The sequence below is a fragment of the Bidens hawaiensis genome, unplaced genomic scaffold (assembly GCF_021521415.1).
Source record: "Bidens hawaiensis isolate Kalapana, Puna unplaced genomic scaffold, B.hawaiensis_p1.1 tig00047742_1, whole genome shotgun sequence".
NCBI classification, from domain to species: Eukaryota; Viridiplantae; Streptophyta; class Magnoliopsida; order Asterales; family Asteraceae; genus Bidens; species Bidens hawaiensis.
This window is the reverse complement of record NW_027498552.1, coordinates 40969-55987: the sequence shown is the minus strand read 5'-3', so window position 1 is coordinate 55987 and position 15019 is coordinate 40969. Positions and strand designations below refer to the sequence as shown.

The 15019-nt window shown below is 35.1% G+C and overlaps 1 protein-coding gene across 1 annotated transcript; it reads left to right on the top strand.

The window, feature by feature from the left end:
- The first annotated feature begins 5839 nt into the window (after positions 1-5839).
- Positions 5840-14120, top strand: LOC143597213 (glycine dehydrogenase (decarboxylating) A, mitochondrial-like). Its single transcript, XM_077075779.1, has 14 exons — positions 5840-7018; positions 7738-7983; positions 8842-8919; positions 9028-9128; positions 9888-10083; positions 10185-10310; positions 11094-11393; positions 11773-11925; positions 12010-12198; positions 12340-12417; positions 13033-13158; positions 13258-13356; positions 13673-13790; positions 13885-14120. The coding sequence occupies exons 1-14, from the start codon at positions 5840-5842 to the stop codon at positions 13980-13982; spliced, it is 3087 nt and encodes a 1028-aa protein (XP_076931894.1). The 3' UTR covers positions 13983-14120.
- The last annotated feature ends 899 nt before the right edge of the window (positions 14121-15019 follow it).

Below are 15019 nucleotides of genomic sequence, written 5' to 3'. Positions count from 1 at the left end.
TCCTTGAGGTTTGTTCAATTTTGCGACTTTCGTCCAAAATATTTTTTTTTTACAACTGGACCATTGAGGTTTCCCACCTCTGTTGGGTCGGATTTTTGATAAGGAAGATTGGAATCTTCTCAACCTCCTCAGAAAATGGCTAAGTATGGACTTCGAGCAAACCTAGACGACCGAGCATGGTTTTACTACTTCGAGCAAGGTCTTCAGAACCTTTGGTGGTTGATTCTTCTAAGTGTTAAGGCTTCGAGCAAGCTACACTTCAACGAGCAAGAGTATTCTTCTATCGAGCATGGATTGCCAATCGAGCAAACAGCTTGATCATACAAGTTTTAACCAAGTGTTACGAGCACAGGATGGTCGAGCACATGGGGACAAGCATGGATGCAATGAGAAGATGTCTGTGATCAAAGCAAGGACTTCGAGCACAGTTCAGTTCCCCAAGCAAGATTTACATCCGAGCATGCTAAAGATTGCTCAATAAGTCTAAGGACAAGACTGAAGACATCAAGAAGAATGCGCTTGCTCGATGAACTAGTTCGAGCAAAGCAAGGATTGGTCAAGAGGAATGAAGCTTGCTGGAAGAGAATATCTTCACTAAAGATATTCTAAGTAAAGTATGTTTGAGGATATTCATCGAGCATACCTAGTATAGTGAGTATGCTCGAGCAAGATTGTTACCTTGCTCGAGGACTCAACACTTGTATTTATTTTGTCTTTCATTATGTAATAATTATGAACTTCTAGAAAGAATGTCAGGGTCTATAAATAGGGTCATAGGTTTCCATTTTAGGGCACGGATAACGACGCACACAATAAGAGAAACATTTCAAAAAGAATATTCTATTTATTTCCTTGTACAGCCGCCGCCGTCATACACGAAACCCTAGACATTCCTTTCACTGTTGTATTAAATGATATATTAAATGCAGTGAATCTTTGTCTTTGATTGTGTTCTTATTGATTATTCATTATCGTTTCGTGTTCGCTATATTACACCTTCGTTCCCACTTGTTGGATATCCTGATTCCGCCGGGATATTCAATATGCTTTGGGTTACAAAGTCGTGTTCTTGTCAACCTTTCTAAGGTTTCACCCGACTTACGGTCCTGACAACCTTCTTCCAATTACGTCCAAATCGTCAACTCTGTTTAATTTCTTTGTTAAGTCAATGGCATATTTGAATTTTAAGGTCTACAATTCCTTCTACTATTTATATAATAATAATAATTTATTATTATTATTATTATTATTATTATTAAATACCAAACCCCAACCCACCCAAACCTATCCACCTGATATCACAACTATCTTCCGACCACCGTGAAACCACCACCACCTCGCCTGCAACCACCGCAACCACCACGACTGTCACACCAGGAGATCCTATTGAATCTGTTATCTTTGCGCAGCGATGAAGGCAACAGACTCAAAGATGTTACGTTTTCCAGCCACTACACCACCACCACATATCTGCGATAAAAAGAACCCCGGAATAATCGGAAAAGTGTGCGGCGGGGATACGATCGCCGCTATAGTCCAGCTCGAGGGATGTTATTTGTGACACAAGGTTATCGGTTTCCCGCCGGTGTTGACGACTGCGCGTTTGTTCAAACAGTGCGTGTCGAATCAGGCGAGTGGGTCTGGGTTTGATTCGGGATCGGAATTGGCGGAGCAGGATTCTACAAACAATTTGATGATTTCTTTCACAGAAACATAAGTTGTGGTGGATTTCTCACAATCCAGTGATTATATTTGAAAGGGGATGATTGAACAAACATAAGAATTGTGATGAATAGATATTGAAACCAAAGCTTACAGTATCTCTTTTGTTCAAATTTCAACAATCGATTTCATTTCGGTGGTTAAGAAAGTTGGATTGTGGTGGTCGTGGGTTGTAGTTGTGGTGGGTGGTTGTGTTGATGGATTTGGACAGAGAAGATATGGCTAGATGATGATGATGATGATGATGAGGAGGAGGAGGATGCCATATACTAGGTTAAAATAATGAATAAAATAAATAAAGAGTGAAAAGACACATTTGCCCTTGACTTAACCGATTAAATCTAACGAGGTTTGTGATTTGGACGTAATTGGTAATAATCGGAAAACGTGGATGGTCCAAATGCAAAAAATAAACTTTTTGGACTAAATTCGCATTATTTGTTAAACCACGAGGACGAAAATGAAATTTTACTCAAGATTATTCAAAACTTACTGTGGAATTGGTTGTTTGTCAAGGATAAAACACAAAATACTTCGTGTATTTGTGAACAGCTTGAAATACGTTGATATCCAATTCCATTTTAACATGTTCAAAACTTCAAAATTATGAAAGAAATTACAAACTCAAATAAAATAAGGAAAAGCTAAAGGGTGATTGAGTTTGGTATATACTTTACTTTCGAAATAATCGATGATTTACGAAAATTAGATAATCACGGGAACTTGTTCGTGTATTATATAAATAACTAGGTTTTAGCCCGTGTTATGAGGTTTTATTTAGGTTTTATTTTTAATCATTTTGCTATTTTTATATTTTGTAATGATTTGCTTTATTTTTTAACGTAACTTTGTTTTAATTTAATATGCATATAGTAGTTTATTACGTTAATTCTATTTAATTAACGTTAGTGCTCTTTCAATTGAGATGTGTAGGTTTCTTAGATTTTTAAAAAACCAACATAAACGAAAACGAATATGCTGATTTTTTTAAAACAAACAAATATGAACACAAATATTTGTCTTATGAAAAATAGGCGGTTAATATAGGTTACGATGGTGGTTGATGTATGAGAGGGGAGGTTGATGATGTTGGGTGGTAATCATAAGTAAACTGGTGATTGTGATGATAGACCAACGACTGAAAATATGTAGATAGGATAAATTATGTTAAGGTTTAATGTTAAAAGAGTTTCATATATAATTGAGATCTTATAACTTGTTTAAGGGTCATCCGGGTTTGGTGAGACCCATGACCTATGAAAAATTTTGTTTGATGATTAAGGGGTTTCACAGATAACTGAAATATTATAACCCGTTTAAGAATTATCCGGGGTTGGTGAGACCCATGACCCGCAAAAATTATTTTTTGATGATGAAATATTTTATAAATAAATGAGATTTTATAACCCGATTAAGAATTATCCGGGTTTGGTAAGAACCATACCCGTGAATTTGTGTCAGACGCATAAGAAGACACCATTCAGAAATAAAACAATCTGGTAGCCCGAAAAGTGGTAGGGAGCAACCACATTACGACACATATGATTTTTATATAGGCAATTATATATATAGATAAATAAATAGATAATCCGAATGTGTTAGTATTAAAAAAAACGTTATATAGTTATGGTTTTATTCTAATTCAATTTATAAAATTAATTAGTTACACATAAAATAGTAAAATACTAGTTAGAAAAATATCACACAACTCATTTCTTAACTTATTGGTGTGCGGTCGGTCCCTCTTAAAATATTAAAATACTCACTCACCAACCGACATCGCCACCTTTCTCCTTTCCAACTTCACCAAATATTTATAGTATAATTTACCTTTTGGGTACCTAAGCCATACTACCATTACTAAATTTGGCCCTTTAATTTCATTTTGAAACAAATTTGGTCTTTTAAGTCTAATTCTCTTTGATTGTACCCATAAAAACATAGTAATCAATCAACTTTTATACAAAAAAGTAGACCATTTTAAGCAGATATTATTATAAAAGGATGATGTATTGATGCAGAGCTGTTTTTAAGAATCTCTAAAATATTGAGGACTCAGGGAAAGTAAATAATGTGTTTATAAATTCAATAACTCTCACATATAAATAAATAACAATAAATAAAACGGAAGTATATTAGCAACATAATTTTTAAACATTCGAAGGAACCGTGAAGTTATCTTACCATTTTTGATTTTAAACTACATATTTTCTTTGTTATGAATAAGAAAAAAAATATGACTATTAACATGAGGTTAATAAGAATTAGGTTCATGACATAGTAGCTTTTAATGAAAATGAAAAAAAATGGAAATAAAAAAATTAGAGAATATAAATGAGTGATGGAAGATTTGAACTTGGCCAACTCACTTTTGATGGGGAAGTGTTTACTAGTTGAGCAAAATTAATGCTACTAAACTATCGAGTTCACACTATATATACTTTTATATAAACACGTTTACACGTCAATTTTTCCCGAGCCTCAAAAACTGATGGGACTTGGACCATCGCCCTCTCTACCCGCCCCTTTGGGCCGGGCCTGTTTAGGTGTATAAATTACTTTGATTTATAGAGAAATCATATACTGTAGATGTTAATTCATCCGTCAATTATTGTTTATGATTTCTTATTAATCATGTCAATGTCGTATCATAACCAATGTAGTTTGTTTAGAGTAGAAATCAGGAGAATCAATGCTTGCATTACAAAATCGTTTTTGGATCCAATGCGACAATTGCTTCAACGTCCTTTGTAAAACCGAAACATATCTTCTTGATGTGTTAACTTTATGCATTAAAATGTATTTATGTTCATCAGAAGTTTCATTGGGAGAGTATTGAGAATGAAAAGGAACCTTTTGTGCCATAAATTCAGTGAAAATTAATGTGATAAGTATAAACCGTCAAATAAAATATAGAAAGAGCATATGTTGGTTGATTCCATATCAATCAAGATACTTCCTGAAACTTGTTCTTTTTAAAGGCAAGATACGTTTTTAAGGAGCTTTATAATTGTCATAATGACTTTCCTCCAACACTCGGGAAGTATATCTTTTATTTTTGTTAAAAATTATTTGACACAAAAGTACATGTATGCATTGTGCTATGAATAACTTTGTGATATTTGATTGTTGCTTGTTTTGCCTTCTATAGGAATATCATTTAATGATTGCTCTTTTTACTTTAACTATTACGTTAACTATGTTTCGACAATAGACAAATTGAAGCTAAAATTCCTGACACGACACAAATACAGCACAAAAGTAATCATATCTTAGATGAGAACATCTAATTTGTATAAGAAACAAATATTGCTCATGTTGACCAATTTAGTTAAACGGGTAGTGCTTGATTGACCTATTTAATTTATTTAGTTAAACACATTGACACTGACCCACTGATTCGTTTAACCCACTTTTTTGCAACTCGCCAACCCGAGCAACACACATACAACTTAATTATTACCCACCAACTCTTTTGCCACGTGCAAATCTATAAGTTAAACAAAACATATTTGGGTTACACAAGTCATAATCAAATTAACAATTCAACCCGTCAACCTAACCTGATATAGCCAACATCCTTTAATAAAAAAGAAAATTCTCAAAATAGCCACTTTGACCAAGTGATTTCCAACAATAGCCATCACTTTCACAAAATCTCCAAAATTAGCCACCTAAAACCTCTCCGACAACGTTTCTTTCTTAGCCACCGACGCTTTACCGTTGCCATCCAACAAATCTCTTTGACCTATAGAATCTCACCACGCGCCATCGTATTATGTTGGTCTGACGGAAGAGGAGCAAGATCCAACGAAACTGTAAACCGAACCGACATAATGTTAAACAGTCAGACCGACGATGCAGGAGGCTGCTTTCGTGAAGCTTTAAATAAGTAAAAAGTTAATATGACAATATGTACATACCCTAGGGATCAATAACACAATATTCTCTTACCATACCATGATTCAAGAGTACCCTTCATCACCAACCCACTAGCCCACTACTCACCAAATACTAAAATAACATACATACATACATACATACAGACACACCTTTGCTTTGCTTTCCTTTCTTGGAGTGTTCACCTTCATCGTTCATTCAACACTCATCTTCAACAATGGATCGTGCTCGCAGGGTAGCATCCAAATCCATTCTCAAACGCCTAATCTCCCAATCCAAACCAAACCCATCACCCCTTGCTGCATTATCTTCAACCCGGTATGTTTCATCATCGTCTTCACAAACCAATTTCCTTCGATTCGGTTCGCAAACCCGACCCATATCAATCCAATCCTTAAAACCCAGCGACACTTTCCCACGCCGCCATAGCTCAGCCACCCCATCACAGCAAACCCAAATGGCAAACACTGTAGGCTTTAATAATCTTGATTCATTAATAGACGCCACTGTTCCCAAATCAATCCGTATCAACTCCATGAAACTCAATCATTTCGATTCGGGCTTAACCGAATCGCAAATGATTGATCATATGAAACTTTTAGCTTCTCAGAACAAGGTTTATAAGTCTTTTATTGGTATGGGTTATTACAATACATTTGTGCCTAGTGTGATATTAAGAAATGTGTTGGAAAACCCGGGTTGGTATACTCAGTATACGCCTTACCAAGCCGAGATCGCGCAGGGGAGGCTCGAGTCCTTGTTGAATTTTCAAACCATGATTACGGATTTAACGGGTTTGCCTATGTCGAACGCGTCGTTGCTGGACGAGGGGACTGCAGCTGCGGAGGCTATGGCGATGTGTAATAATATTCAGAAGGGGAAGAAGAAGAAGACGTTTTTGATTGCGAGGAATTGTCACCCGCAGACGGTTGATGTGTGCAGGACTCGGGCGGATGGGTTCGGGTTGGAGGTTGTGGTGTCGGATTTGAAGGAGTTTGATTACTCGTTGGGTGATGTGTGTGGGGTGTTGGTGCAGTATCCGGGTACTGAAGGCGAGGTGTTGGATTACGGGGAGTTTGTTCGGGTGGCGCACGCGAATGGGGTGAAGGTTGTTATGGCGAGTGATTTGTTGGGGTTGTGTGTGTTGAAGCCGCCGGGTGAGTTTGGGGTGGATATTGTGGTGGGGTCTGCGCAAAGGTTTGGCGTGCCGATGGGGTATGGTGGTCCTCATGCTGCGTTTCTTGCGACGTCGCAGGAGTATAAGAGGATGATGCCCGGGAGGATTATTGGTGTTAGTGTTGATGCGTCTGGTAAACCGGCTTTGAGGATGGCGATGCAGACGCGCGAGCAGCATATTAGGAGGGATAAAGCTACTAGCAATATTTGTACCGCTCAGGTATTGGTTTTTCTTGAATTTGACATCTTTAATGCATTTGAGAATTCTTGTTTTGTTGTGTGTCCTAATCGTGTAGTTTGATTCGTTTAGTTGTTATGATTGTTACTACAATTTTTTAGTGTTTGGGCAAATAAGTTATGGCTCGAGTCAAATTTTCTAATAACAATGGGTTTGATTTAAGTTTTACCACATGGAACGGAAATGTTTTTTTCCCGAAAATAATGAATTTGGACCTAAATTATTTAGTAAATCAATGATTAGTTGAGTATTACACAATTGGGCCTAAACCTCTTGCGCTACATCATTTATTAATTTCTTATAAATTACTTAAAATCAGTTTTTTCATTTCGGTTTGGTTTCAATCGGTCTGGTTCCATTTCCTAGGCTTTTGGTTGATGCAAAATTGAAACTGAACTGAAAATCGGTTATTTAGAAAACATAAAACCAAACTGCTAGGTTTCTTTTGGGTTTGGTTATTTTGGTTGGGTTACGTCGGTTATCCCAGTCACAGTTTGGCTATTTCGGTTACGTGCATAAAAATATATAATATATATTTGCATCCCTCAGAAAGTTTTGTTATAATATATATTTGCATCCCTCAGAAAGTTTTGTTATAATAGTGTATGCCCTGTTCTAAAATCCTGGATCCACATATTTATATTTCTAATTTTGACATGTTATTTGGATTTTGGTGGTTAAAAGATTTTGTTATGATGTAGGCATTGCTTGCAAACATGGCTGCTATGTATGGTATATACCATGGACCCAAAGGCCTTAAAACAATTGCACAACGGGTTAATGGACTTGCTGCAACATTTGCTGCTGGATTAAAGAAACTTGGAACAGTGGATGTTCAAGATCTTCCGTTTTTTGACACGGTTAAGATAACATGTGCTGATTCAACTGCAATAGCTGAAGAAGCTCTTAAAAACAAGATGAATCTTCGTATTGTTGACACAAACACGGTAAGCATGTTTTTGTCGTTGATTATGTTGTCTATAGATGGCAATCATGACCCATTGTGCAAATAATTGGTTAATTTGGGTAAAACTAAATTGCATATGGGTTCATTTGAGTCACCTTAAATTAGTTAACGGGTCAAATTCGGTCACCTTAATGTAGTCAATTTCTCAAATTGGGTTATCTTAAATTAGTTAATGGGTCATTTACAAACGACTCATTTTAATCGGGGGTGGATATTTTTTTTTCTTTTCTATAGCGACTCGCTTTCAACCGGTTCCATTTCGGCACACCAGTTTTGAGTCTTGACCCCAACCAAATTGATACTTTTTTCAAAATGGCCCGTATTGACCCAGATTCGTTTTGCTTAAAACCCGTATTGACCTGAACTCATTTAGCTTAGAACCTGTTTTGACCCGAACTCATTTATCTTAGAACTTGTTCTGACCCGTGACCTGAATGCGAACCTGCCCGACATGCGCAGTTTGCTGGACCAAATGCTGTACAAGGTGCATTTTGACCCGCTTACTTATGAATGGTCGATGCTATGCATTAGTGATAACTGGTCAAACGGGTAAAATCATTAAATTAGCTTAAAGGGTCTCAGGTCACATGGTTCATGGAAGTCGAATGTCTACTAAAGTGTTTTCTTAACTCCTAAAACACCCAAATTTTTTTTATTAAAATAATAGATAGTCACCATAATAGTATTGTTTTGGCAATCCTATGTGAAACACTAGTTATTAATAAAATATTAAAAAAATAGGCAGAAAGTGTTTTGGGTTAACAACTTGCCACCTCTAATATTTGCAAGCAGTTAACTTTATTTTTGAAGTTTTTTGACTTTTTTGTTATGCTTTTAGATTACTGTCTCATTTGATGAAACGACCGCCATTGAAGACGTTGATACATTGTTTAAAGTTTTTTCATTGGGGAAACCGGTGAGTATATTATATCATTATTCATATGGATCCTATAATCATATATAAAATTATAAATACATTCATCCTCTATTGGAAAACAACTTAAAGTTTCTTGTTAAAATGTAGGTGCCATTCACTGCTGCATCTCTTGCACCAGAGGTTCAAAATGTCATCCCTTCGGGGCTCGTAAGAGAGACCCCGTTTATGACGCATCCAATTTTTAACTCGTATGTTACTTTCTTACTTTTTGTCAATTTCAACCCGTTTACCTACAATCTAGGGATGCGCATGGGTCGGCTTTGGGCTCAAACCGAACCAAAAACTGAAAGTTAAGTTTTTGAGTTTTTGAAAAGCGTTCGGTTTTGGGCCTTTTGGTTTCCAGTTTGGGTTTGGTTCCGTTTCGGTTTGACCATTTTGGGCCTAAAATTTTGGACATAAATCTTTATGTTAATAATAATTAATTGATTGTTATACATTTCGATAAAGATACTTGAGTAACACTATTTATTAAATTCTTATAATTTACATAAAATTCAAAATCAAGAATGATAAATTCAGTTTTTTTTTGCTTTTAATTAGACACAAAACGAAAATCTAACCGGAAGTTTGGTTTTTACGAAAACATAAAGCCAAAATGTCGATTTTTGTTTGAGTTTGGTTATTTCAGTATTTTTGGTTACGCTAACGGTTTTTTCGGTTTCATGCACACTCCTACTACAAATGGGTTGATTTGTGTCTTGCTAATAAAAAAAGTCTTGATTATAATTGTGATAATATATTACGCACATTATTGACTAAAAAGTCAAAAGGTGCTGGCCAGGCCAGCTTAACTTGACTCGTTTTGACCCGCACTAGTAAACCCATTTTGATATGATACCGTCTTGATCCATTATGCAACCCATCCATTTCATGCCTCTAGGATGTTATCTCTAAATTCTTTCTTGGATTTTATTATAAATTTAAACTAATTATTGTTATTTTGTTAGTTTCCACACAGAGCATGAATTACTCAGATATATCAGCAAATTGCAGTCAAAGGATCTATCATTATGTCACAGTATGATTCCATTGGGATCTTGTACAATGAAACTCAATGCAACTACCGAGATGATGCCAGTGACATGGCCTGCCTTTGCGGATATGCATCCTTTTGCACCTATTGATCAGGCCGAAGGATATCAAGTAATAACATGTTTCTTCTTTCTTCACTTTAAATTTAAAGTTATATTATTTTCTAATTTAAATATCTAACCTTTATAGTTATATGTGATACTTGTTTTCAGGAAATGTTTAAGAATTTGGGTGATATGTTGTGTACGGTCACCGGTTTTGATTCTTTCTCTTTGCAACCGAATGCTGGTGCTGCTGGAGAGTATGCCGGGCTAATGGTTATCCGGGCGTATCATATGGTATGATGCAACTTTTTTGCACATTAGCTTCTACTTTTATGGTTTTTATGGGTTGTTTAAATAAAGTAATGCTGATTATTGTTAATTTTGAATAATCAGTTTAATACCGTCTACAACAAAGTTAATTATTTAAGGGAAACAAAAGTAAATACTCTGTTTTACCATAGTTAAAATACTTTTCATTTACATTTATTGTTAATATTATTAAAAGTTAATTATGAAAATTTTAAATGTTAATTTTTATAAAATTTGTTAACAAATAAATATAAAAGTTATTATCATAGTAAACTAAAATATAACTTTAACTTTATATTTTTAATAATATAAAAGAAAGTTTGATTTGGTTATTTAGTTATTTGCTACATAAGCAGTTTCAGAACACACATTCCCACATTCACTTGTGAGGTTTTGAGTCCATTTAAGATAAAGTGATTCTGATTATGGTTTACTTTGAATAATCATATTTAAGGGAAAATGAAAATTGCTTATGTAATCTTCAATTAAATCCTTGTTAAATACACTTTTTGTTAATTTTATTAAAAATTAGTTGTGAAAATTTTAGATGGTTTTTCTTAGTAAGTTTGTTAATAGGTAATATTATATTTACTATATAGTTAATTTGATATAATTTGTCATATTTTTACTTTATTATTTAATAATATTAAAAAAGCTTGTTTTGGTTATTAGCCATTTGCTGCATAATGAATTTCAAAACACACATCCGCAATCTCTTTTCAAGTTTTGAATTGATTTTAAGAAAAGTTACTTTGATCACAATTATAGGCAAGAGGAGATCATCATAGAAACGTATGCATCATTCCAGTGTCAGCACATGGAACAAATCCCGCAAGTGCTGCTATGTGCGGGATGAAAATTATTACTGTCGGAACTGATGCTAAAGGTAACATTAATATTGAAGAGGTACGGAAGGCTGCCGAAGCAAATAGGGACAATTTATCGGCTCTAATGGTAACGTATCCGTCGACACATGGAGTTTATGAAGAGGGTATTGATGAGATTTGCAAAATTATTCATGACAATGGAGGCCAGGTTTACATGGATGGAGCCAATATGAATGCACAGGTATGTCATGGTCCTTTTTTTTAATAAAATGACCGTATAATAAAGCATTATAAACTGGATTAGAAACCCGTGTATTACACATGTTGAGTAAAGGAAATATTAAATAGTTGGTAATGAAGATTTAGGAATTATAAATCGATATTTAAGATATGATATGATTGAAGTTACGTATAAGTTACTAACTAATAAATCAAATATATATTTGAAGTTAAATATCTCACATAAGTTTCTATATTTATTATATTATGTTTTATTACTATAAATATGAAGGGGCGAAATAAATGAGGTGGGAAAAAGAATCTTGGTCTCACAGAATTGTGACACGTGGCGGAACCAGTTACTTATTAAGTATAGATATTGAGTAGTTGAATTTTTGCAGGTTGGTCTAACAAGTCCCGGGTGGATTGGTGCTGATGTTTGCCATCTGAACCTTCATAAGACATTTTGCATCCCGCATGGCGGAGGTGGGCCCGGTATGGGCCCAATTGGTGTGAAAAAACACTTGGCACCGTACTTGCCTTCTCATCCCGTGGTAAGCACAGAATTAATCAGGTTTAAATCAATTTTTATTATAACACTCTTATTAGTGGTTTGTTAATTCTTGTTTGATTTAAAGGTCGGGACTGGAGGGTTACCAGCATCCGAGAAAGCCGAGCCACTTGGTACAATTTCTGCAGCACCTTGGGGATCAGCTCTTATTTTACCCATTTCATATACATATATTGCTATGATGGGATCTCAGGGACTTACAGATGCATCAAAGATAGCCATCTTGAATGCAAATTATATGGCAAAACGTCTTGAGGTTTGTTTTCTTTTTCATCCATTTATTATGTGTTTTTTGGATACTGAGTTCTGATGGTATATGGTGCATTAGTGCTAGTATGATTATAGTCACTGCTTATTGTGAAATTAATGTTTTTATTTTTTTATTTTTACGTTTCAGAGTCACTACCCCATTCTTTTCCGTGGTGTCAATGGAACCGTTGCCCATGAATTTATTGTTGATTTGAGACCCTTAAAGGTATGCTTGACTCATTTCCATCATAAACGGGTAGATATGGGCTATTTATATTTTTTAATTAGGTTGAAGGCCATCCAAAGTGTATTCAAGTTGCATTAAAGACGTCTTAAATCATCTAATTAAAAAGGGTTGGATTATATTTTTAATAATATAGTTATTTTTTGTATGAACCTGTACCAAACCATTTGACCACACTGAATATCCATTTTGGTTTATATTTTCGTAAAATCAAACTTTCGTTTCGGTTTTGCAAGTAATTAAAATCGAGAAAACCGAACCGAATTTATAGAATTTTGTTAATATATAGTTTAGATAATTTTTAAGAATTTAATAAAGTATTACTCGAATATATTAGCCCAAATGCATAATAATTAATTATTATTCAACAAAAAGATTTAGTCCCAACTTCATTATTTTGGTCAAAAGAATTTTTCGGTAGCCCAAATGGTAAAACTGATAAAACTGAAACCGCATCAACCCAAAATGAAATCTAAAAAATCTAAAGCGAAAGGTTTTCAAAAACTCGAAAAATCAAATTTTCGGTTTTTGGTTCGGTTTTAGCTGAGCCATGCACGCCCCTAGCCAAGTCTGAATCGCTTATATTTCAAAATCTAGGCTACTGCTGGAATAGAACCAGAAGATGTTTCTAAACGTTTGATAGATTATGGTTTTCATGGGCCGACAATGTCATGGCCCGTTCCTGGAACACTAATGATTGAACCTACTGAAAGTGAAAGCAAGGTATTCTTCTAAATTAAACTTTTGTATGAAATTGATTATAATTCTTTATCTTCACTTTTGTAGAACGCATGAAAATTTATTATTATTATTATCATGCAGGCAGAGTTAGACAGGTTTTGTGATGCTTTGATCTCCATTAGAAAAGAAATAGCTGAAATTGAAAAAGGAAACGCAGATGTTAACAACAACGTTATCAAGGTAGGTTGTTTGGTCAAATATAATCATCAAGAATAAGAGACTACTAATATTTTACTAATAGAAAAGTTATAACACAACCTTTTTTGCCATATAGCATGATATTTATTTAAGTCTAAAAGATATAGAGGTTGGTTTTATTGTCGAATCATAAAAATTGGTTATCTAAACCATCATAACCGAGCAAATGGTTTCTCAATCGGCTCGGTTATTTCCGTTTGGTTTTTTTTGGTTATCTCATTTATAATCATCAAGATGTAATACTAGATTATCTAAAATTAGGATTTCAACCTTTTGTATATGAAATTGGCATTTACAGGGAGCTCCTCATCCTCTTCAAGTGCTCATGACTGATAAGTGGACCAAACCGTACTCTCGGGAATATGCTGCCTACCCTGCTTCATGGCTTCGTGCCGCTAAGTTCTGGCCGACCACATGTCTGTTTCTCGCTCTTTAATCTCTTGAAAGAAAATTTTATTTTGTGTATTTTGGTGTTATTAAAAACGGGTTTTGGGTTGGTTTTGATAACAGGCCGTGTAGATAATGTGTATGGCGATCGCAACCTCATTTGCACCCTTCAGCCGGCACACGAGGAAGAAGAAAAGGCTGTAGCTCCAGCTACCGCATAAAGCTGCTAATGTTGAGGTTTTTCTTTAAAAGAAAATGGCTTTGTATTCTTACTTTTTCTGTTCCTCGTTTTCTTTCACAAGTTGTGTATATACAAATTGTCAAATTTCATATTTATCGATGATCAACCGGTTTAATAACAGGTTTTGCTAAATTAAGCCGTTAATCCAGTTTAGGTGTAGCCGTGTAGCAACAAGATTGATGATGGTTAAGAAAATTGAAATGAAAATTAACATGTAGTAGAACAAAAGAATTTTGATTAATCACAAGAAACCCTAAAACACACAACAGATGTATCTAAGAAAATACACAAGTCGCTGGATTATGCTGGGGCACGACACATGTTGATGAACTCACCATGTGGGTAGAGAGCTTCGGAGGCCTAAAGAAGAGCGGTATCTTTGGGCCGGGACTATTAGGTGCAAAAGATGCACCCCTGTGGTCAACACCCTTTTCACGGTGAGTACATGTGGTGGCCTTTTTACTAGAACCGGACCCGAAAAAAATACCCGAAACCGGTTTTTGTTATACCCAGGTTTTTAATACCCGAACCCGTACCCGACCCTATCCGTAGGGTACGAATAGGGTTAGGGCCGGCTCCGAGAATTGAAAAAAAAAATTGGGCAGAAGGCGAAAAATATTTTGGGCCTTGAGTAAAAAGAGTATTTTGTTGAGTTAAAACAATTTAATTTTTAAATTGGTTTCCTTGGTTATGATTTGGGTTGTGTTAAAAACTAATGTATAAAAATAGACTTAAATATGTTTCAAATCAGACTAGAACCCACCTTTTGGTTGGAAGTCATAACCCTCCACTAGACCAAGTTAGTTGTTATGTAATTGAGTTTAAACATTAAGTATACATATAGTTTTTCATAAAAATACATATAAATGTTTAAAAAAAATTCGGGCCTACGGGTAGTCAGGCATATGGCCGTTGACCACCCTGTCATAGGCCATGGCTGGCCCTGGATAGGGTATGCATTTAAGTACCAAAACCCGTACCCAGAGCCGAGCCCGATTTTAATCAATCAATCAATCA

Coding starts and splice junctions, on each gene's coding strand:
- LOC143597213 (XM_077075779.1), top strand. CDS start 5,840: ATGGATCGTGCTCGCAGGGTAGCATCCAAATCCATTCTCAAACGCCTA. Junction 10,311..11,093: donor TTATCCGGGCGTATCATATG/GTATGATGCAAC, acceptor TCACAATTATAG/GCAAGAGGAGATCATCATAG. Junction 13,791..13,884: donor TAAGTTCTGGCCGACCACAT/GTCTGTTTCTCG, acceptor TTTTGATAACAG/GCCGTGTAGATAATGTGTAT.